This window comes from Pseudonaja textilis, chromosome 8 (assembly GCF_049901715.1).
Source record: "Pseudonaja textilis isolate UNSWEBS1 chromosome 8, rPseTex1.2, whole genome shotgun sequence".
Taxonomy (NCBI): domain Eukaryota; kingdom Metazoa; phylum Chordata; class Lepidosauria; order Squamata; family Elapidae; genus Pseudonaja; species Pseudonaja textilis.
Genome location: NC_141997.1, coordinates 31,197,504 through 31,221,493, shown reverse-complemented (window position 1 = coordinate 31,221,493; position 23,990 = coordinate 31,197,504). Strand labels below are relative to the sequence as shown.

At 39.9% G+C, this 23,990-nt stretch overlaps 1 protein-coding gene across 2 annotated transcripts; it reads right to left on the bottom strand.

The window, feature by feature from the left end:
* Nucleotides 1-483: 483 nt before the first annotated feature.
* SLAIN1 (SLAIN family member 1) lies at nucleotides 484-23,424 on the bottom strand. 2 transcript variants are annotated; one of them, XM_087937961.1, is made up of 8 exons: nucleotides 22,734-23,424; nucleotides 17,972-18,111; nucleotides 12,675-12,824; nucleotides 11,505-11,654; nucleotides 9,486-9,833; nucleotides 7,585-7,740; nucleotides 6,092-6,386; nucleotides 484-3,256 (listed from the first exon to the last, which is right to left on the bottom strand). In XM_087937961.1, exons 1-8 carry the CDS (start codon nucleotides 23,225-23,227, stop codon nucleotides 3,181-3,183), a joined length of 1,809 nt encoding a protein of 602 aa, XP_087794087.1. In that variant the 5' UTR covers nucleotides 23,228-23,424; the 3' UTR covers nucleotides 484-3,180. The 2 variants fall into 2 exon arrangements, with proteins under 2 accessions (XP_087794087.1, XP_087794088.1); XM_087937962.1 differs by lacking the exon at nucleotides 12,675-12,824 and having other exon boundaries at nucleotides 22,734-23,406.
* Nucleotides 23,425-23,990: the final 566 nt, after the last annotated feature.

The following is a 23,990-nucleotide window of genomic DNA, read 5'->3' as shown; positions in this document are numbered from 1 at the left end:
ATTCAAATAATTTAACAACCGGTTCTCCCAGGGTCAGGTTGGAGGCGTGGTCCATCTCCATCCTACAGCTCCACTGCACATGTGGGTCGATCCTCCTGCAATGGCCAACCTGGCCCTGATGAACAGGTTGTTAAATTACACACACACACACACACACCACTATCAAAGTGGATCCTGGGTGCTGCACTATGCTGCAATGGAGAAATGGGCAATGGAGCGCTCGGCATGAGGGGAGGAGGAGCAAGGAGAAGAAAGCAGTGTTCTCTTTCCCTTGCGCTGACCACTGCGTTGCCATTACTACACTACAGCGCAGCACCCAGGATCCACTTTGATAGCAGGGGAGAGGGTAATGTAACAACCAGTTCGTGTGAACCGGTGCAAACCAGCTGAATCATACCACTGAGCTGCATGACTTGTAGAGATGCATCAGGCACATATTTATTTATTTATTTATTTATTTTCTTCTGATCTATTGTATCCAATTTTCAGAAACTGCCCAGATAGGTTCCTGCCATTTTCCTGGCAGCAAAACTCCTAACCAGGAGTTAAGGTATCTTTAATTTACCTTGCTAAGGTATTTTTAATTTACCTTGTGATTGGTTACCTCAATCAGACTGTATACTTATTAATTAAATAAAAATGAAGCAGAGCCAACACAGATGGCCCATTTCTATTGCACATGCCAAAATATTCTATTGCTGAAATAAATGTCTTTATTCCTGAAAATTTCTAGATCTGCAGAGTGCAAGTGGTAGTCAAGTATTCAAATCATCCTCTTTAAGTAAGAAAGCATTTATTAGTGCAATTCAAATGTTTTGCCAAAGTTTTATCAAAAATGTAATACTTCCATGAAAACATATTCATTTCCATCATATACAATTGTTAATAAAACACTGCAAGTGTATTCTTTATAATAAAGTATTGAAATCTGACTATATAAGTAGGAGATCACTGCAACTTTTTAGTGCAATGCAATTTACATATTTCCTTAGAAATAGAACATTGTGGTAATAAATTAACAAGGAGGTGAGGGAACAAACTCATGGCAATTTAAATTAAAACCCTGTTAAGTGCATACTGTTATATCATACATTCACTAGCATATTTACCATCCATTCAGTCTTCATCTAAATCCAATCTCTGCTTTCTGTTCCTTCTTCCTCCCCACTCCTGTATCCTTACCCCACGTGATTGACTGCTATCATTTAAATTACTGTTTCATGTTGAAGACTGATTGGAACTTTCATTGAGTATTTGACCAACTTAGCATAAAGCTATATAAAGTTGGCACCAGATAGACTTCATTGGATTTAGGTATGCACTTAACATATATCCTGACCAAATACTGATTATTAAAAGACAAAATATATAGAGAGAGAACATACATGAAAATTTTGACACTCTTTTTCAAGCAAATACAAAAAAGATATCAAGTGCAAAAAATATGCTTTCTTGAAAAGACTATAAAAAAATGAAGTAGGTAATAATTTGTAAATCTACAAGGTAAAAAATGCCTAGCTAAAGAGAGCAAAGAAAGCAAGAAACACATGTTTAAAATAAACTCACTTCATTCTGACTTGACATTCAGAAGTCACATTTTGACTCCCCGAGAGGGACACTTCAGGTACTTTGTGCATGTATTTTGAAACGTTAAATAAGAACAATGCAACGCTAACTTCATAATACAGATAGTCCTTGACTTACGATCATTTAACAACTCTTCCAAGTTACAACAGCCTTGGAAAAGAATGACTTACAACCTTGTCCTTGAAGCTACAACTGGTGCACCGTAACTTCCCACAGCCAACTTGCTGCGGTACAATTTGCCACAGCCAACTCACTGCAGCTCAGCTCACTGTGGGACAATTTAACAATTCAATTTCATTATTTAAAATAATTTTTTAAAAGCATTTTAATTTTTGTCATTCACATTTCATTCTGACCCTCTTTTGCATCCTTTCTGTTGTGGTTCGCCAGCAGCCGGTGCAGACGGCAGCAGAATTGGACAGTGAGGAAGAAAGGGGACCAGTCAGGGAGTCTGGAGAGGACTCAGATGAGAGTCCTGCACCTGATGCAGGGATGGGGCCAGGACCATCTGGGAGTGGGGTGCTGCCTTCGGAGCCTGGCAGCAGCAGAGGACCCAGGGGAGCCTGTTCCCAGTGTGCATGTGCACAGAGTTGCTAGAAGGCGAGAGCAGCTGAAACAGAAGGGGTGACCTGGGAGTAAGGCTGGGAGGTGATTGCCTCTCCCATAAGGGATAAAAGTCAGACATCAATGCTGAAATCTTTGCAGGAAGCAAAGTAGTTCGATCGGTTCAGAGTCATCCTTGAAGCTGTGTACTCTGGTCGTTTTTTTCTGATACTTCAGTTGCTTTCTGTTATAATTAATTTGGATACTTCTGTTTTGGGCAGCATTCCACAGCACTGAAAGGCATGTGGTTATCTTGGGGAACTGTTTCAAATTAGTTCTGGCTAGAAATGAAAGTAATTCCCAGGGCTGCATTAAAATAGGTTTTGCTTTTAAAACAAGTTTGTGTTTCATTATGTTTGACAAAGCCTGGGTCAAAACGTTTTCTTTAGAGATTCTATTGCACCGTTTCTTTACCGTAACTCTTGTCCCGTGGCAAGTTGTCCTGTGGAAAGTGGGCCGTGGTGAGTTGGCTGTGTCAAATTGTCCTAGACCCGTTTGCAGTCAGATGATTGCAATTCAGGTACATGGGAACTGGCACTGGTTGCAATTAAGAGGCATTGCATGTACAATCATTGCAGCATCTTGTCGTCACATAATTTGCAATTTATGATTTTCCCAGTTGGCTCCCAACAAGCTAAGTCAATTGGGGAATCTAGATTTGTTTAACAAACAATGATTCTCTTAATGACTATGTGAATCACTTCATAACCATGGCAAAATGAGGTCCAGTTTCTTGATGACATGTTTAATGACAATATTGCTCAGCAGCCAACATTTCAACCCCAACTGTGGTCGTAAGTCTAGAACTATCTGTACTGCTTTTTGCTTAAGCAGACAATTAAGTGCAATATATTTAGTGACAATGATAAGTACAGAAGAATAAGAATAACAAAGAGCACTAAGTTATAGCACTCCTAAAGTTATATTTACCCAGCCAGCTGGGTAGGAGATCTGAGCTATTTCTTGAATGGGATTCAGATTGACCTGACATCAATAACAGCCATCTCTCCAATTACCATCCCGTAGAGTAGTAAATGAAGAAAGAGGTTTCGGTGGCTGGAGAAAACTGTTTCAAAAAAACAAAACAAGTTAAGCATAAAATAAGGCAAAGTCCTTTTCTCCAAGGAAAGACATCACAATAGCTAATGTCAAGACAACTGCTCAGTTAAAAGAATTCATACCTTGCCAACGCCAATTTATTGGCTGTATAAAACCAAAGGCAGTCCAGAATTAATAGGATTACAGCACAAACCAACTGAAAAAAACTATTTAATCCGATATCTACCTATTGATATTGATGTTTCCCATTATTTACTACTTGTCACTTTCCAACTGCTGATACCATGGATTATTTTTGCATTTTTTGCATGTAAATCTCTGGTGACTCAGTTCTCCAATATAGCATGTCGCTAACAACCTCATATCCATGCTGACACCAAAAAAAACCATTTAGTGTTTACTTTGATAATAAGCAGAGAGAAGGTTAGTGTCAGGATTCCAGCAGTTACCCCAATTAAATCATTAGTCTGGGTGGGGCTGGGGGCTGACGAGGTAGGGGCCTCAGCGTTGATCCGACCATGGGTTTTAATAGGCTGCTATGGAATACCGGGTGTATTTTCCCTAACAATCGGGGCAGCTTCAATTGCACCGTGACTGGGTTGATAAATCTTTATTCTGTGGAATGGTCCCACGAACTTTGGCCCCAAGTTCTTAACGTTTTCTATACATATTTTATAGTTGTCAGTTACATTCTCATAGGGAAACTCCCCTAAAAGACTAGTATCAGTATCAGATATAAAATCAAAGTTAGAGGTGGCTTGTTAGTTTCAATAAACCCAGTATCAGCTGGTAAGCTTGAGCTGGATTAATTTATAAGCAGGAAGTCTGTTACAAAGAATTGTCTGGATGCTCCTGGAATTGCATAATGAAGGGTGCCTCATCAGTACAGAAACCTCTGGGTGGAACTGAAGATGACGGAAGATTAAAGTATGCATATTGCCAGACAATGAGCTGCCAATCTGAATGATGGGTACCCATTTATGTCAAATGTAAATGATGTTATATGCATGGAGTTAAGTAAAGTTGAAAAATGGAGTTTAGAAGTGGGGGGGGAGTTATTATACTGCAAAACTGTCCTTCCACAGAAGCAAAATCTGAGTTCTACTGGACTCAAATAGAGCTGTGATACCCTGGCAGGAACATTCTATTTAGGATACATGACAATCACAAGCTTTCTTTTATGGAAAGAATAAAAAGGCACAGTTTACTCAAGTAATTAACATACTAAACCAAATATACTCACCCAGACAATGAAACAATGCTTCTCCTAGCAAGTTGCAATCATTCAAAAAAAAAAATGTTCTTAGGTTGATGGGAGAACACCATGCAATCTATTATTCATTTCCCAAAGCATTATGAAATACTTCATCTTATACACTACTTCTCATTATTTTTACTTCTCTGGACTGAATTCCCTATAGCAGTAAAAGTAGTGGTGCATAATGCATAACGCAGTGGTAAAAACCTATTGGCCTGTAGCATGGCAGCTACTGGTGCTTTTTGACAATATTGTAGGTGGTCACTGATAAAAACCTGCTTCAAGTCAAGCTCAGCTCTGATTAATACATTTTATCAGTGACTGTCCATTGCTTTTCCCAATTTTTTAACCTGAAGTCTGGGATTCTTGGCCTTTTTCCCTCTAAGGACTAGCTAAACCTGAATCTGTTTAGCATCCAATCCCAGATACGGTTAGTTAGATTTTGCCATCAGTTGAAATAGTTCCGATTTAAGCCTTAAAAGATGAAAATAAGCCAAAATATGAGGAAACTGTCATATATTTCATGTTTTTGGCTTTCCCTTTGAAAACCTACTCAGATTTCAGGTGGGTTACCCAATTGTGTGCGATTCATTCATTCCATGATACTTTAGATCAGGGGTGTCCAACCTTGGCAACTTTAAGACTTGTGGACTTCAACTCCCAGAATTCCTCAGCCAGCAAAGGCTGTAAGCAAAGCTGGCTGAGGAATTCTGGGAGTTGAAGTCCACAAGTCTTAAAGTTGCCAAGGTTGGACACCCCTGCTTTAGATAATTGGATAAAAATGAATTATTTTGGAGCATTATGCCATTAGGAGAAGTTAGATGTGGCCATAAGGCTTCTAAGGGTCACATTACTAACACCCACCAGTCGTTTAAATAGTGTCCCTCAAGATTTTTCCCTGAAAAAAGCAGTGGCTCATATCAGGAGAAAGGGTGGTTACTGCTCCTCTTTAGTTTACATTTTGCTCTGATTCAGATGACCTGTAGATTTCCTTTATTGGTACAGTTTATGATTAGGGTTAGAATCCAAAGAATCCACCAAGAATCTGATGGACATCACACTCCTACCTTACCCAAAGATTAAGTTAATGCAGATACAGGTAGCTCTCGATTTACAAGCACTTATCGACCCCAAAATTTCTGCTTAGTGAGATGTTGGTTGAGTGAGTTTTGCTCCTTTTTACAATATTTCTTGCCGTAGCTGTTAAAGCGAATCACTGCAGTTGATAAGTTAGCAACCTGATTAAGCAAAGCTGGATTCCCCATTGACTTCGCTTGTCAGAAGGTTGCAACGGTCGTAAGTATGGAACCAGTGGCCAAGCATCTGAATTTTGATCACTGATCATGGGGATGCTACAAAAGTTGCAACTGTGAAAAATGGTCATAAATCATACTTTTCAGGGCCGTTGTAACTTTGACCAGTCGCTAAAGGAACCATTGTAAGTCGAGGACTACCTGTACTTGATATATGAGAATTCTTACTCACTTAGGCATCTCTAGACTTCATGAGAGAACTTCAGGGGAGTGGGGATTATTCTTTAAAGATTATAAGCCCAATTTCTCCTTCAACAAAATGTATTCTTACCTTCGAATTGGCTGTGCAATTTTGCTCCTAGGTATACTGCTTCCACCGATGGCCAGGGAAGGCCTAGGAAGACTACTACGAGTTACAATATTTGTGTTTGCAGTCTTGTTTGGCACTGGAATGCTTGTACTGGAGTGCATTTGCAAGCTGCTGTTGGACAACCCAAGGCTACTGCTACTGTTACTTCCTTGAACTGTTGGACTCACATAGGCCATAGCTTTGAGGGGCTGCCTGGCAGATATTGGAAAGTGTCCCACGCTGTGGACTCTGTGTTGAAGTTGCCCTGGTGAAGGAACTAGAAAGAGGAGAAATAGAACAGATTAACGGAGAACTGTAATTTAAGAGAAATGTAAATAATTCCTGACAGTGATTCCACATCAGTGGTGGGATGCAATTTGTTTTACTACCGGTTCTGTGGGAATGGCTTGGTGGGCGTGGCAGGGGAAGGATACTGTAAAATCTCCATTCCCTTCCCACCCCACTAACCTGCTTTCCAGCTCCGTTCTCCTGTGCAGGGCAACAAAAAAAAACCCAGCCAATCAGCTGGGACTCGGGAGGCAGAGAATAGATGGGGGTGGGGCCAGTCAGAGGTGGTATTCTGAACTATTCAAAATTTCCGCTACCAGTTCTCCAGAACTGGAGAGAACCTGCTGAATACCACCTCTGCTCCACATATTAACACGAGGAAGTAAATTATTTAAACAAATGTACTATATAAAAATGTAGTCAGATGCTCAGTTATTATGTAGTTCTTTCCTGTTGTACGTGCCGGGTGGCTGCTCTTCTGGTTTCCGGCGTGCGCATGTTCACCGGCACCTGGCCTTCCAGTTTCTAACATGCATGCGTGCATGAAAACCAGCTGGTCGGTGGACATGCACGTGCCAGAAACTGAAAGAGCAGGTGCCTGTCATGTGCATGCGCACTGGGCGGCTGCTCTTCTAGGTTCCGGCAATCCCAGGCGCGTGAAGACCAGCTGGCTGGTGTGCCGGAATACAGAAGAACAATGGGTGACAGCTTGCGTGCCCAGAGAGATGGCTCTGCATGCCACTTGTGGTACGCATGGCATATGTTCGCCATCACGGCCCTATCATATTTGGCAGACTCACATTTGAACAACAACCCCAAGACCCCTGAAGTCCTACCCGTTTCTGATCATGAATCAACTGCTCTGAGGAAACAGTTCCTCAGGAAGGGAAGGAGGGAAGAAAAAAAGTCATACTGCCTGCAATTGTTTGGAAAGCTACAGATATAAATTTAAGGTGATACTGAAAAGAAAAAAACGACCTGAAGCAAGAACAACAAAAAATATTCTAGTTTCCCCCACTCCCCAACACCTAAATCTGGGGGCCTGCTCATTCCTATCAATCCCAATGATTTGCCATAGGAACTATAGAACTATTGGATCAAAAGATCCAAAATCAGGAAAGAATGGTAATCCAACAGCTTTCAATGAACACATAAATAAAAAAAAGCATGAACATTCTCATACTTACTGCAAGACTGAATTCTAGATACCCCATTACTGGCTCCATGCAAGTTAGAATCAAAACTTAGGCTGTTCCTCACAGAACCAGCAGGGCTGCTGTTTGCATTGACAGTAAGGGTACTTGCCATTCGAGCTAAATTAGGCATGCTTCTTCGGAGTTTGTCTGCAGCAAAAGTAAGACATTTGCATGGTCTGAAAAAATCAGGTATGAATTTCAAAGAGATAGTTCTTTTGGATCAAGTCAAAAGGACCAATCGGTGTGGGATTTACAGAAGGACGCAGCTGTTCAAGCAAGCTAATAATGGCAAAATCTTATCTGTTTTGATTGTACCGTGCCAATTCCCTATGGCAATATGTTAACTTAGAAAACTCCAACCATATTCTTTTCACACTAAGATTCTGGGATGGGAATAATGCTGATTGTGATATTTCAAAAAAAAAGAAATGGGAGGAATTTGCCCTACGTGGCTCTGAAAGTTTTCAGTTCAGAAAATCTATGCCAGTTGAAGCTACTTCAACTCAGCCTCAACCTTCCTTACTTCGTATTTCCTCTCCCTTCTGGTCCTAACTTGCTTGATCGAAAGAGTGGTAGAAAAGGTTATGTATTAACTTCTACCTTAATTTTTGTGCCATCCCAACTTTGAAAATTAAATCTGTGCTAACCAACCAAGTCAGATGTATTCAAGAATGACGCTTTTTGCCCTTAAAGGACTTCAGCTCTGCTGCAGTCCCAAAACAGTCACAATATGTGGTGAACAGATTTAGCAGGTTTCAAGCTGCCTGGGCCTAAGGAAGGCAAAATGATGTATATCTTATCTAGAAATAAATAACAACCTATCATCATAAAATAAACTAGTTCAAATCCCAGCTAGCTATAATTTATATGCCTTCTTGTCAGAACTTCTGACATAGTATTTGCCAGGTGTACTTAATTGTAAAGCTGTCAAATACTGTTAACATATAATTTAATGATAATTTAATATAATGTAATATATATTTGAGGGACGCAGTGGCTCAGTGGCTAAGACACTGAGCTTGTCTATCAGAAAGGTTGGCAGTTTGGCGGTTTGAATCCCTAGCACCATGCAACGGAGCGAGCTCCTGTTACTTGTCCCAGCTTCTGCCAACCTAGCAGTTCGAAAGCATGTAAAAATGCAAGTAGAAAAATAGGGACCACTTTGGTGGGAAGGTAACAGTGCTCCGTGTGCCTTTGGTGTTTAGTCATGCCGGCCACATGACCACGGAGACATCTTCGGACAGCGCTGGCTCTTCGGCTTTGTAATGGAGATAAGCATCACCCCCTAGAACTGGAAATGACTAGCACGTATATGCGAGGGGAACATTTACCTTTTATCTAATATATATTTAATAATATATATTAAAAGAATGTTTTCTCTTCCAAAATTAAAGAAATGCTGACAGAATTAAGAATTTTAATGCAAAACAACAACAATAATAATAATAATAATGATCAGCTAGCAGCATCTATTACTCAGGGTTACCCCAATAATAAATGCAGCTTACTGAGATGCATGGATTTTGATCCTTCATTTAAATTAACCTTTACTTAATTAATACCTTCCAACTGTATTAGAATATGACTCCCATTCCTGTTGGGATGATTGTGATGGCTGAGAGTAACAGGGTTGCAAGAGCTCCACTTGAAGCAGCAAAACTCATACTGCTGAATACAGGAATCCTCTTCTTATGGAAGAGAAAATGTGTGCTTGTGTGAGGAAATAAAAAAAGAAATTTGAAGGAAACTACTTCCAGAATATTAAGCCTTTATGAATTATTTTTAGGCATATTGTCAAAAAAAGCACAGCCCACTAGTATTACAGTGTGTTCGGGATCAGATATAAGCTTATGTCATGACAAACTCAGGTTACACAAGCCAGCCACTCTTACCTCCATTAATTCTGCTTGACTGAGACTCCAGAAGATTTGGGGGTTGAGGAGAACAAAATGGCTGCTGTTGATTATTACTGTAGGGAAAATATGGGGAAACTGGGCTCCTCCTACAGTCACGTATATTGGAAAACGTTTGGGAATGGGGAATTCCTTTTTGGAAAGGAGAACAACGTGTGAGTCGAGGCTGTGGAGGGGGTAAGTGGACAAATTCCTCTTCCTCATCTTCAAGGCTATAACGATCAAATTCCTGGTCACCACTGGTCCCTTTTTTGATCAAAGGAAGAGATACATTGGAACTGTTTCTTGACACTGATGTCGACGTTGAAGCATAGTCTTGCCTCAGGCCTGTAAAAGAAGACAAGATCCAAAATACAAAAGTGGTAAAAACTATATTTCTAATAATAATATAAATATAATTGCATTACTATTTTAATCTTGCCGGACAAACCATGATCAAAGAAGCAAGAATTACAGAGATTTCGGTAAGGTTTCTTTAATGGGAATCCAGGTAAACACATACTCTTTGAAATTGTAAGAGGAAATTTCCCAGCCTTATTTATACCGAGGGTATAATTAAAACAGTCTGTCTGAATTCTTTAAAAGACTTTGTCACACCTGCCACAAACTAAAACCTCCAAATAGAAATGACCCTTGGCTCTCTTTATTGAGAAAGGTATAGTTTTATCAGAAGTCAAGCGCCCTGAGAATTGTGCGCCAAAATCCCTAAGTTCAACTTTGCTTTTCCTTAGCTGCCTCCCATTGCTGTTCCCCACCACCGATCAATCAGGTTCAAGCAAGGTGTTTTCAGAATGTCACTTCAAGCACAGGTTGGTATGCGCTGCATTCTTCTCCCAGCCGGCTGACCTTGAAACAGCATTCTGGGGAGAATACAGCAATTACTTTCACTTTCACCAAGTGGCAGTTATTTTCATTTTCCCCCCCCACAAGCATCCACCTTCCCATCCACGCTCCCCAGAGTCTGTGGCACGTCGTCAGCGCATGATATCGAAACACAAGCAAATGTGAGGTGGCAGCTAGCCTGCTTCTTTCTAAGTTTCTTTCCATTCAGGTTGACATTCAATGAGATAAGCTATCAACTGATTTTCCTGTCAAATCTTGATTATTTACATTCACCCTCTCTTCCATTCCTTTCCCAGAACCACACAATCTCTTACAATAGATGCCATTAGGTTGGTAGAAAAACACGGCATTGCACCTGTATAGTAATCTTCACATTGCAAAAATTCAGTTCAGATCAACGTCAACTGAAAACGACTATGCATAAATTTTTAGCACAAAAGCGACACACTGCCATTTTCTTTTTATGCAACTAGCACACTCTTCACTCCAATTAGGTTTCTTCTCTTTGCAGTGGATCAAATGCCATATTAAGTTAGGATAGTTAATTGAGATTTACATTGGCTATTCAATTAAGTTCTTGAAAGTATACGAGCATACACATTTTTAAGGCTTTGAAGTACTCCATATGCAAAGGCAAATGTACGACTGTGTATATACAATACCAATCTCCTCCTCCTTCAATTCAATGCCTATTTTCCAGGGAACATGCACCGGTCATAAGAAAAGCAATTCAATTTTGTAAAAATATGTAGATGTTTTAAGGAGTTACGGAAAAGTAGTATGCAAACACTATTTTCCCTTAAAAACCAAAATACTATAGCACATTTGCAATTTTAAAAAAAACTTATCTTCTACAAAATCATGTTATTTTGCAAAGATCAAGCTTTTTTTTCTAATCAGAAAGCAAAAAAAAACCAACAAGGGTCGGCGCGACATGCAATATGTTCACATTGGTGCAATAGGATTGTGTGTTTGTTAGTAGGATTCATTGGGTTAGGGATTTTCTGTCTTTCACTGTGAGTTGCATTGTCTTGGGGAAGGTGCACTAAGGGAGGCTCAGCCAATCTTGTTGTACACATGTTGCACACCGACAATAAAGGTTTAAATAAATAAATGCAACTATTCAGAAAAAGGAAAATAAAAATTTCAACTCACTCTCTTCTTGTAGCCGAGCCATAATCTGGACATCTGTAAGGTCTTGTAGTTTGTACCCCATGGAAATGGAATCATCTTCTAATTCTGAGGTGCTCAATTCACTGTCCAGAGATGACTGGGGACTAAGAGGGGAGCTTCTAGAAATGCAATCTGTTGAAAAACATTAAATCCATAAACATTTCATAAAGATAACAGCACTAGTTTATAGATTAATAAACTAAGAATGTGACTGTTATATACAGTATGTCTGCATCATCCCAATATCATAAATATCTACTTGGATGAAAAACTCAATGACACTATAGAACGGGGTGTCAAACTCGATTTCATTGAGGGCCGCATCAGGGTTGTGTTTGACCTCGGAGGGCTGGGATGGGCATGGCTAGCTTGACGTCACTCGTGTCGGGGACACCTGTGGTGGCCAAGTGCTAAGTCAGGACTTCCCTCAGACCCTCCCTCTCTCTCATTATAATCTCCTTCCTTCCTTCTTTTCATCCTTCCTTCCTCCCTCGATCCCTCCTTTTCTTCTTTTTTCCTTCCCTCTTCATTCTCCTTTCTTCTTCCTTCCCCTCTCTCCTTATTTTTCGTTCCTTGCTCTCTTCCCATCTTTCCTTCTTTTTCTTTTTCTTTCCTCTTCCCCTTTCTCCTTTCCTGTCCCTTCTTGGATGCTCAAATCCAAAAGAGGAAACATTTCTCCATTTGCTTTGTTTTTAGTTTGTTTTGCTAGCCCTCTGCCAGAGAAAACAGAGCCTGGGAGGGCAGGTGTGCCCCTGGGTTGGTCCTTTGTGTCCCGTGGGTCTTGAGTTTGACACTCCTGCTACAGAAAATGTACCAAACCCACCCCAGCAATCCAATGATATGCATACTTTGCATATGGTTATTAGGAATGTGGATGACACCTGAGCACCATTTTATGTTATTCATTAAATAAACCCTCTTTTACAAAGCTGAAAAAAAGATGATGATGCTTTGAGTTGATTCATTAAGTAGAACAAAGAAAGAAAAATGAAAACTGCAGTACGGATTTATTTTAGATCTGGGGTTCCTAGTTATTTTCTGTCTATTCCTAGTTTTCCTTACAGAGGGACCTTAAATATACCCTCTGTAAACCTATAGGACTTGGGCTGAGAGAATATTAAATTGCTATGTTAGTAAGAAAGTAGGCATTACCTGTTTGTTCAGGTGTTAATATTGCTTTGCTGAAGGTTTTAGGGAACGCAGGGCTGTTAAAGCTATTGCTATATGGAGTAAACCTTGCAACAGGACTATAAGGAAAAGCCAAGGATACAGATGAAGAGAAGAGACTCCGCCATCTACTAGCTGTTAGTGGGCACAGAAAAGAAAATATCAGTTTGTATTTAGCAACAGATTGCATATCTATTGGGAAGTTAATATCGCAAGAAAGATCAAACATTATTGATATATGTACATCTAGCAGGATAAGTCTCACTGGAGAAAAGGGCAATTTATTCCCAAACCAACTGATGTATGAGAGATTTATTAAATTTATTTGCTGCCCATCTTGTATCAAAACAAGATGCCATTTGCATGGGAGTTAGTCCTACTGAACAGATAGAATACCAATAATTTTCTATAGGTTAGAACGGGGAAAACCCTGTTTAAAATAAATAAAAAAGAACCACATTATGAAGGAAAGAATAAAAAAGGGTTTTTCTTTTCTTAATTTTCTTCTCTCTCATACAATACAATTTAACCCTGAACACTTAAAACACATCTTGGTACCAATATTTACCTATACAAATTATTTAAATTGAAATTTAACAGTAAAAGAAAGGATATGAAAATATTCTGATTATGGACAAAATAAGTACACATACCAGAACAAGAACTTTAGAAGCTAGTTTTGTTAAACACTAAAATCATCGTTATTGCATACAGAATAACAAAGTCGTGTTTTTAAATGCTTAAAAGCAATGCTGTATTCGTGAGCTTTTAATTAGCATAGAAGAAAGGTTTTTGAAAGACAATATTATTTGGATTAATTATTGACAACAAACTCGATTAAGTGAAATTTCATGGTAAAACCACAGATTCACTTGCCAAGAAGCCAATATAAATTGCATCCCCATTTTTAAGCTTTTAAGTCAATAAATGTAAATATTTCTTCTTTTCACCAGTGAAATTTCAAGTTACACAAATACATTTTTTAATGAAAACGTACACACTCCACGGCATACATTCTTCCATTATAATCATGCTAAATGCCAGATTGTTATACAGCCACTGATGGACTGAATGAATCGTTTATCTAAATTATGCATGCACATATATGAAAGAGAATAGTTCAACATGTCTTCTTAGTTTAGTTTACTTTATTGTCATTGCACCTCGTACAACGAAATTAAATACCATCTTCAGTGTACATTATGACTATGAAAACAAACACAAACACACATCCTTCACATTCTATACATTGAATTGAAAATTCCTGATAGTGCATTAATATTGCACTATACAGTAGTGTCCTGGGATAGAAGCTGTTTTTCGGCCTATTTGTCCTTGTTTTTATTATCCTTGATCCTATCCTTGATCTTATTTAAAGAAAAGCCAAGAATAGCAAAAGCCATTTTTAAGACAAATTTCAACCTTTTGTCCTTTTTATTAGAAATCATAAAATGTAAATGCCTTTAAATTGAAAAAGGTCTTTTGTGCCTTTGGACTAGTGTCATAACAGTCTGATCCAAGGCCATCTCCAAACGCAGTCTGCAGCCCACGTGTAAAGAGCCTTCGTTATTTTGCCACAATTGTGCCTTTGAGAAGATTCTCACAGGGAACAAAGCTACTGTTTTTGCAGCTGGGATTCCAAGAACCTCAGTAATAAAAAACACAGCATTTGTGCCAAAAACAGAAAAAAACCCTGGAAGAGGACGGACAGAGCATGTTCTAATCTAGAGCTTTTCGTTGCTGTTAGGGAAAGTGTGAGATTTATTTCGGTCAGTTTGAGCAGGAGTTCCTTCAATAGCAAAGGGAAGGGGAAAAAAGACTATGGACCTTCTGCTCTTCTTAGAAAAAGTAATTTCAGAATAGAACCGAGGAAGGAAGTGGTAAAAGTCAAAGTTGTGAAATGTGTTTTTGGAAAAATGATAAAAATGCAGTGCTTCTTGGCTGACTCTTTCTTTCTTTCTTTCTTTCTTTCTTTCTTTCTTTCTTTCTTTCTTTCTTTCTTTCTGTCTGTCTGTCTGTCTGTCTTACTGTCTTTCTTTTCTTTCTTTCTCTCTTATTCTTTCTTCTTTCCTCCCTCCCTTTCTTTCCCTCTCTCCCTTCCCAGCCCCAAACAACTCAAGGTGGCAAATATATCTAATATTCCTTCCTCCTTCTACTTTCTCCTCATCAAGCACCTGTGAGGTGAATTGGACTGAGAGAGAGGGATGGATCCAAGTCATCTGGCTGCCTCTCATAGTAAGGCAGAATTAGAATTCATGATCTCCCGCTTTCTAGCCTGGTGCTTTAACCACTAGACCAAACTGGTTTTACACATCTATTCCCCTTGCCACGAATTGATTGATGTATAGGTGCAGCAAGCCAGTCTAGGCAAAACTGAATTTCTACATTCCCTTTCCTAACAGTTGCTACACCAGTTTCATGGCTCTGTTCCATATTTTGCATACAATTGTACTTGAATCTGTCTGCGGGCAAAGGTAAGACTTAAACTGGGTAAGCTTACACTCATTATTTTTCTGTCTTCCTTACCTTCAGCTCAGGTTGCTTCCACATACAATAACTCACTATTCTGTCTAACTCTGGATAAGCAATTCCCTTTAGATAGAGCTTCACTCTTAAATACAACCCAGTTTTCTTGGTTTGGGGCATCCCCCTTTCTACAGAGTCTCCCTTCTGCTGATCTAACTTCCAGTTTAGAGCCTGACAGACTTCTTATCCTGTGTTGGGTTTGATCTTGTAGAAACTTATTGGTTTCTTTTTCTTTCAGTCTTTCTCTGTTGGCATCTCTACTTCAAGCAGTTCTAGGCTGCATAAACAGAGGGATAGAATCAAGATCATGTGAAGTGTTAATATCACTTTATAATGCCTTGGTAAGGCCAAACGTGGAATCCTGCATCCAGTTTTGGTCGCCATGATGTAAAAAAGATGTCGAGACTCTTGAAAGAGTGCAGAGAAGAGCAACAAAGATGATTAGGGGACTGGAGGCTAAAACATATATAGAGAACGGATGCTGGAACTGGGTATATCTAATTTGATAAAAAGAAGGACTAGGGGGGACATGATAGCAGTGCTCCAATATCTCAGGGGCTGCCACAAAGAAGAAGGAGTCAAGCTATTCTCCAAAGTTCCTGAGGGCAGGACAAGAAGCAATGGGTGGAAACTAATCAAGGAGAAAAGCAACTTGGAATTAAGGAGAAATTTCCTGACAGTTAGAACAATTAATCAGTGGAACAACTTGCCTCCAGAAGTTATGACTGCTCCAACACTGGAAGTTTTTAAAAAGATGTTGGATAACCATTTGCCTGAAGTGTAGGGTTTCCTGCCTAAGCAGGGGGTTGGCCTAGAAGACCTCCAAGGTCCCTTCCAACTCTGTTGTTCTATTCTATTCTATTCTATTCTATTCTATTCTATTCTATTCTATTCTATTCTAAGCAGGGCATCTGCAGGTTTGCAAGATGGTAGATGCAACCGACTATTGACTAATGGTCTTTTAAAAAATATATATTTATTTTGTGAATGACTTTGTGCAATTACAGGTACCATCTTGACTTTTGGCTAACTCTGCATCTAAAGCCCTTTGTTAAAGCCATTATTTTATGCTTCAGGTTGAGAACAAAATTTTCATTTTCTCTTTGTGGCAGCCTCTCAAATAGTGAAATACTGCTATCATGTCCCCGCTAGTCCTTCTTTTCTCCAGAAAACAAAACCCAAATCCTGCAAGTGTTCTTCATATGTTTTAGTCTCCAGGCCTTTAATCATCTTAGTTGCTGTTCTTTGCACTTTTTCCAAAGTCTCCACATCTTTTTTGTAATGTGGTGACCAAAACTGGATGCAGTATTCCAAGTGTGGCCTTACTAAGGCTTTATAAAGTGGTACTAATACTTCATGTGATTTTGATTCTCTGTTTATACAACCAAGGATCCTTTTAACTTCATGAAAATTAGAGAGAATCCTATTTGAGTTGGTTACTCAAATTATAGTTCCATCTTGGAACTATTTTTTTTTAAATCTGACTGCTGTCTTATAGCAGTTTTTCTTTCTGTCCTTCTGCCCATTATATATCAGTTGTTGTCTGGCAATTTGGAGGCACTTCATAATGATAGTTTGTATGGGAATTTCAGAATTGCAATAGACATTTTTCATTCCTTCTCACAATCTGTCCAATTCAAGGTAGCTCTTCCAATGTATGAGATATTTTAAGCATTCTTGCATCTAGAATTCATAATCTACTCCACCTCATATTAATCTTACCCATCCACCAAAAGTGCAAAAAGGAAGAAAGTGGTAAATATCAAACATGAACATGAAATAACTGGGGAAATCCAAGTTAAATTTAACTGAAGCAGGCAATTGTAGATAGAAAGCTTCTCTGCATAATGGACAATAAACCTTTGAGTCAAGCTTTCTGATAAGTGAGAGAACTGCAAAAATGTAGAGGAAGGCCACATCGAATTCCCCGTCACAGTCTTGACACAATCCTACACATTTATATTCAGACTTGGTCAAGTCCAACTGTTTCTCTAAAAGAAACTATGCATCCTGGATAGCATCAGAGGCTTAAGGAAAAGCTGAGTTAGAACTTCTACAGGGCAGGTGACACTGATGGTGTCCATAGACTTCTTGAAAAGAAAAAATGCTGATAAAGGTATCCAGTGAATTGTTATAGAGCAAAATTCTGCAAGAGGCAATAAATCAATCCAATTGCCATGTTGATAAGAGACCTAGTAGCTGAATAAATGTGTTCATAGCTTGTCTGCTTCTAATTGGTTCCTTGGCCTTTGCCATACTCATCATTTCACCATACTGTCAATATTGCATTTATTTCACAAACAATTATTCTGAATCAACCTTCTATCTGGCTGTATTCATTTGAAGGTGTTTTCTGACAAATGAACAAACACATTGTTGTACAAGCTAAGCAAGAATTTTAAAATGACAACAAATGACAACAACAAATTCAAATGAAAATAACTATTTATAAACACGCATCAGACTTTAGCCGTATTTCCAAAAGATAAGAATATCAGAAACACAACAAAGAGCTTTGAAATGTGTCTTAAAATCATGGACATAAAACCAAAAAAAATCCAATCAAATAAATTCCTAATCCTTATTTTATAAACACACACACACACACACACACACACACACACACGGACAGCTCTATACTGAACAACATTCAAATGACTAATCTTACACTGGTGCTAATCTAATCAACTGAAAATCAATAAGAAGTTTAATTGAAAAATCAAAATAAATCTTAAGAACAGAAACTTAAGAGTTACCTTGCTCCAGCCTGAAGCACAAAGAACGCTTGGCAGCTTCCATCTCAGGGCTTGGATTATCAAGAACATGTCGACACCACTGCAAAGGAGTCAATGATTTTTCTTGCTGCATGATGCCCTTAACAGGTGCAGCATATAGCCTAAATAGAAGCAGAGAAAACTTTCAGGGAAGCATTCTTTAGTTTAGTTTACTTTATTTTCATTGTACCTCGTACAATGAAATAAAATGCCATCTTCAGTGTACATTATGACTATAAAAATAAAATACAAACACACATCCTTCACATTCTATACACTGAATTGAAAACCCCTGATATTGCGTTAACATTGCACTATACAGTAGAATTCAATAGACTCACTGCTCTGGGTAAAAGTTGTTTTTCAGCCTATTTGTCCTTGTTTTTATTATCCTATACTGTCCGCCAGATGGTAGTAGTTCAAACAAAAGGTGCCCAGGATGAGATGGATCTTTGAAAATGTTTTGAATTTTCTTTAGGCAGCGGGAGCTATAAAACTCTTCCAAAGTGGGGAGGGGGCAACCAATGATCTTCTGGGCAATGACTTTAACTGTCTGGAGTGCTGTCCTATCTGTCACTGTGCAATTGGCAAACTATACAGAGGTGCAGTAAGTTAAGATACTCTCTATGGTGCAGCGGTAGAAGGTCACCAGCAGTTTTTCATTCAGTTGTTGTTTTCTGAGAAGTCTCAGGTAGTATAATCTCTGCTGGGCCCTTTTGACCAGTGCTGATATGTGAGCACCCCAGGTCAGGTCCTCTTTTATGATAACACCCAGAAACTTAAAACTGGCCACTTGCTCCACTCGGTCTCCACTGATAAGCAAGGGCTGGATGTCTGATCTATTCCTTCTATAGTCCACTATAAGCTCCTTGGTCTTATTGGTGTTGAGGACCAAGTTATTGTCTCCACACCACAAAAGCAATTGGTCCACCTTTGCAGTGATGCTAGCTGTAATTTTCTACCTTTGGTGTTTGAAAGTGAATTACAAGTAATAAAACTATATAATGCTTGAAGCATATTTTAAACATTAGTTTTAGCCTTTTATAAATCAGGATCATGTAACTATTTATTTCTCCAAGAATGGAGATAGCAATGTATATCCATTAGTGAAATAATATGAGCCAATAGTTAAGCTCACAGCAAGCCTTGAACTGAACTTATATACCACACAGGTAAATCCTCAACTTAACCATCATGGCACCAGAAGCTCCAGAATTTTAGTCATAATCCATTGTGGTTATAAGTCAAGGCACTACATGACTGGATTCGATTTTGCAACCATTTTGAACTCCACAGTTGTAAAGCAAATCAAATGGACATTGTCAGGTGCAATAAACCAGGAACCAAGATTGTTCAAATTAGTACAAGTTTATTCCATTTTATCTCTTTACAAAGATCTGAACTACTAATAGTCAAGGCAAATTGGAAGTAGAGAAGAGTCAATGGAATTCAAGGAGGGCTGGACTTAGGTCTCTTGTGTGCAAACTGATTGCATATTTGACCCCTCCCTGCGACTGAGAACTCATTACAACAGGTGCCAAAACAAGCTTTGATTCCAGGAAACAGAAAAGGTTTTAGGAAGTCTCATTCTGGTTCCTCTCTGATTCCCTGGAATATAAGAGAAAATGCAGTCAGGTCTGCATGTTGATCTTACAACAGCCTATCTCAATATAGTCGTAGACTTTTTGTGGCGTCTGTTTCCTGATCTGGACGACCTCAAAGGGCTGACAATAATCTAGTCTATAGTTGATCTACTCATTAAATACTGTATGTTAAAATTCTTACCAAAACCACTAGGAGTGGCAAAATCTAAATTGAATATGTGGGTTAAGCATGTGTCAAATCATACAGGCACATAACAAAGGAATAAAAATCTAAAAGGATTATTAAGATAATATTAAGATAACCATTAAGATAATCTTTAGGTGATTAGTGAAGAAACAAAGTGAGGAGAATAGGAGTGAGAAGGGGGCAGTTTGAGGGTGGGGAAAGGATATATTAGAAAAGGAAAAAAGTAAAATAATTTATTCACTAGTTTAGTCCATTCTTTTAGGTAGGTTCATTGCTACCTATAGACCAGGGGTCTTCAAACTTGACAGCTTTAAGACTTGTGGACTGCAACTCCCAGAATTCCTCCTCCAGTCATGTTAGCTCAGAAATTCTGAGAGTTGGAAGTCCACAAGTCTTAAAGCTGTCAAGTTTGAAGGCCCTTGATATAAGACAGATTTAACCATAGTTTCAATTGGGAAAATGCCAGGGAATTTCTAGAAGCCTGGCACTCTGACAAATCAGCCATCAACAGACACACAGACATCAACAACATCTACAGACTATGCAAAAGAGGCAATCAACCAGCCCAAAAGAGAATAAGACTCCAGCACTTCTCCACCAGTAATCAGTATTCCGATCAGCAAAGATTAACTTTAGATCAACAATCAAGTAAGCAATACTTCAATCGAGAAATTGCCAAAGAGCCATCAGTAAACAGCCCAACCAAAGAATATCTAAGACTACAGGCAGGACACCAGAATATAAACTGACAGCAAACGGGCCCCTTTATTGCTGTTTGATGATGTTGCTTAGTTAAGGTAATGAAATGTCTGCAAGAAAGCAAGCAAACTCAGAGAGCACCAAGGACCCCCTCATTTCACCACTGAACCATAAATATTCTCCTTTATTGGTTGACATTCTCTATTTACTCATTAGCTCATTTCTTTCCATGGTATGGTTAGAATTAAGATTCACAAGACTTGGGAGATTTTTCTGTTGATTTTCAGGTTTACCATGTTGAATTCTTTTAAACATAACTCAACTTCTTAATGGACTGCAGCTGATGATTAAAAAGAAAGGCTCTGGTGAACCAGTGGGGTTCCATTTATTGATATGAGTACCTTTTATCTCCCCAGATGGGTATTTAAATTCCAGAATATTTTACAAAATGAAATTCTTAGCAAATGTGTTCAATATTGTGCAAGAACAGCACAATTATATGTAATGTCCTTTATGGATAAATGCCTAACGAAAGCTTGTGGTGATGTTAGAAGTGAGTCCATTGGCATATAGAGCATGTCATATTAATGGCTGAGATTATGAAAAAAAAACCCATTGATTTTATGATACAGTGAGGAATATGGAATTGAAATATAAATGGTATTTGATATGGGAAACATGAAGGATGTTTCTTCTTTCCACACAGATCTCTACATGTACTTTTCTTTGGAAGCATTTTAAATTTCTCAAAAGGAATGATCAGAAGGTATGGTGGTAAGAAAGTGAAGAAGTATGAAACAGTATTCTTTTCCCAAACTTCTCTATTCCTTCCGAAAAGACTAAGCAGTTCTCCTAAAATGACTGCAGTTTTCTAACAATGGAGGAAAAAACCCCATCAGCTTTGCTGACGGTTGAAGTTTATACCTTTTCTGCAGTATATCACAAATACCACCTCCATTTTCATTGTTTTTTGCAGGCCTCCTATTGCTTTGGATCTATTCAGAAACATTCTAGGCAGACCATACCATCACAAGGGTTGCTGACCACAGTACTGAAATCCATGTGCAATTTTTTCCAAGCCACAAGATTTATCCCTCCCACCAGGGCAGTATTACCCATTCATTTTCAACTCAATCTCCATTTCAAACATGAATGCTAAACCAGGAGCTCCAGACTGGCTATATTCGAAATCCTCAGCTTTCCCCATTTTATAATTACTTCCCTACATTACGGTACGCTGTTCATAACTGTCCTATTTCAATCAGCATCAAGTTAGGATCGTAACCGGTGCACTAGGATTATTTTTTGCACCACATAGTCAAGGCAATGCAGCAAAGAACGCAACGCTAACAAATCTCAGTTGCCCTGCTCCATGCTAAATTCCTTTTAAGAATTTATACTCGTTCCCATTTTAAATGCCTATGCATATTCATGCGTGGGAATTATCCACCAATCCAATACAAAGAGAAGTCTTTAAAGCCTAGTGTTTGTAAAGCTTTGTTTTTAAACTGCACAGGCAAAAAAAAAAAAAAGCAGGTTGGAAGCAAATGGAGGACTTGGAAAAGTAATGGTTGGAAAAAAAATATCAGTGAGAAAATGGAAATGTTCAGATAGGGAGGGCCGAGGTTGATGATGATGATGATGATGATGATGATGATGATGATAATAATAATAATAATAATAATAATAATAATAATAATAATAATAATAGAAGGAAGAATAGTCCCAAAACAACTGGAGCACCACTTGAACACCATTGACATTGACAAATTTACCACCAGTCAATTGCAGAAGGCAGCTTTACTTGGAACAGCTTCCATCCTGCACAATATCTGTAACACCATCAAACATCCAGATTTGCCTATCCCAGGACATTGGTAAAGACTGATAGGTAGACAAAAATGCCAAACCCAGTCTGGAAATCTGGCTGACTGTGCGAATAATAATAATAGTAATAATAGTAATAATAGTAATAAGAAGAGGAAGAGGAAGAGGAAGAGGAAGAGGAAGAAGAAGAAGAAGAAGAAGAAGAAGAAGAAGAAGAAGAAGAAGAAGAAGAAGAAGAAGAAGAAGAAGAAGAAGGGGGGATTTGGGCAGCTAAATGCTGGAAAAGTGAGCTTTGGAAAGCGCCAGCTGGATACCCAAAAAAGAGGAAGGGCCTCTTTCTTTCTTTCAGAAAGAGCCGCAGGGAAAGAAGAGCCAGGCGGGAGCCCACAAGCCTTTTGTGCGGAAAAGTCGGGCCAAGATCCCCTACCAGGTTTCCTCCTCCTCCTCCTCCTGGAAGCGCTGCTGCTCTTTTTCCTTTTCTTCCCGGCCGTAGCCTCCCAGCCTCCGAAGATCCAGGATTTCCACCTCGTCCAAAAGGCCGGCCGGGGGCAGAAGGATGGAAGGGGCGGCGAGGGCTTCGTGGGGTGCCCCGGTGGGGGATGGCTTGAAGTAGACGAAGGGCTCGGCTTGGCATACGAGAGCCGGCGCTGGGCTCGACCGGCCGGCTGGAGGGGAGCTGCTGCGGGGGACTGGGGAGGCGGCGGCGGCGGCGGCGGCAGAGGCTACTCGGGGCAGAGGGCTGGTCGGGCTCGGACCAGGCGCCGAAGCAGGGCAGGGGGTGGCAGCGGCTCTATTGCGCAGCTGCTCGTTTTGCTTCTCCAGCTTGCGCACCAGCTCCTGGAGCTTCTTCACCTCCAGCTCGGCGCTCACGGCACCGGGCTTCACCTCCGCCACCATCGGTTTCACCAAAGCGGCCTCCATAGCCGGAGGCGCCCTGGAACGACCGCAAGAGAGACGCCCTTCTTCGGCGAAGGCGATCCTCTGCAGGCAAAAGGGCGCTTCTCTTTCCCCTCGGGCACCTCCAGCACAGCCAGCCAGCCGCCAGCCGCGCAACAGCAAACAGCAAACCCCAACAGGAGCACCGCACCGCGCGGAGCCTCGGCGGGCAGGCACCGCGCAAGCGCAAGGAGGAAACAAAGCAGGGCGGGGAGACACCTTGCGCTGCGCAGGGCGGGGCGCGGGGTTTTTGGGGGTGGGGGTGGGGGGGGGAGTCTCGTGCCCGAGATGAGGGAGGCAAAGCGAAGGGATGGCGGGAGGTGGCGCGGGGGCGGGTACGGGGAAGCCCTCCCGGGCTTCTCCTTTTGCCGCCGTCGAGCCCGTGGCGAGGATGCTCTGAGGCGTTTCTTTTCGAGGCAGAAAATAAATGGCGCGGGGATGGGTGGCGGGGGTATTGTGGCTTGCTCGATTCGAAGCGCGTCAACCGTTTCTCTTCTTGTACATGGATACTGTACATTCCGAACTAGGCTGTGTTGTTTCTCTATGTCATCGAATATATGCGGGGTATATGCATAATTTCGTATTTATTTATTCTGTCATGGTTATGTAGTGTATATTGGAGGTGGTGACCCTTGGAGAGCTGTATGCAATGACAAGATTTGAAACGAAGACAAAGCTATTCTATTCTATTCTATTCTATTCTATTCTATTCTATTCTATTCTGTCATAATCCATTCCATTCTATTCC

Bases quoted from the DNA above. Each gene is read 5' to 3' on its own strand.
- SLAIN1 (XM_087937961.1), bottom strand. From the start codon at position 23,227: ATGGAGGCCGCTTTGGTGAAACCGATGGTGGCGGAGGTGAAGCCCGGT. The intron at 18,112-22,733 runs GTAGGGGATCTT...GCTTCTATTTAG, and splicing joins GAGGAGGAGGAGGAAACCTG to GCTATATGCTGCACCTGTTA. The intron at 9,834-11,504 runs GTGAGTTGAAAT...CTTCTTTTACAG, and splicing joins GGCTCGGCTACAAGAAGAGA to GCCTGAGGCAAGACTATGCT.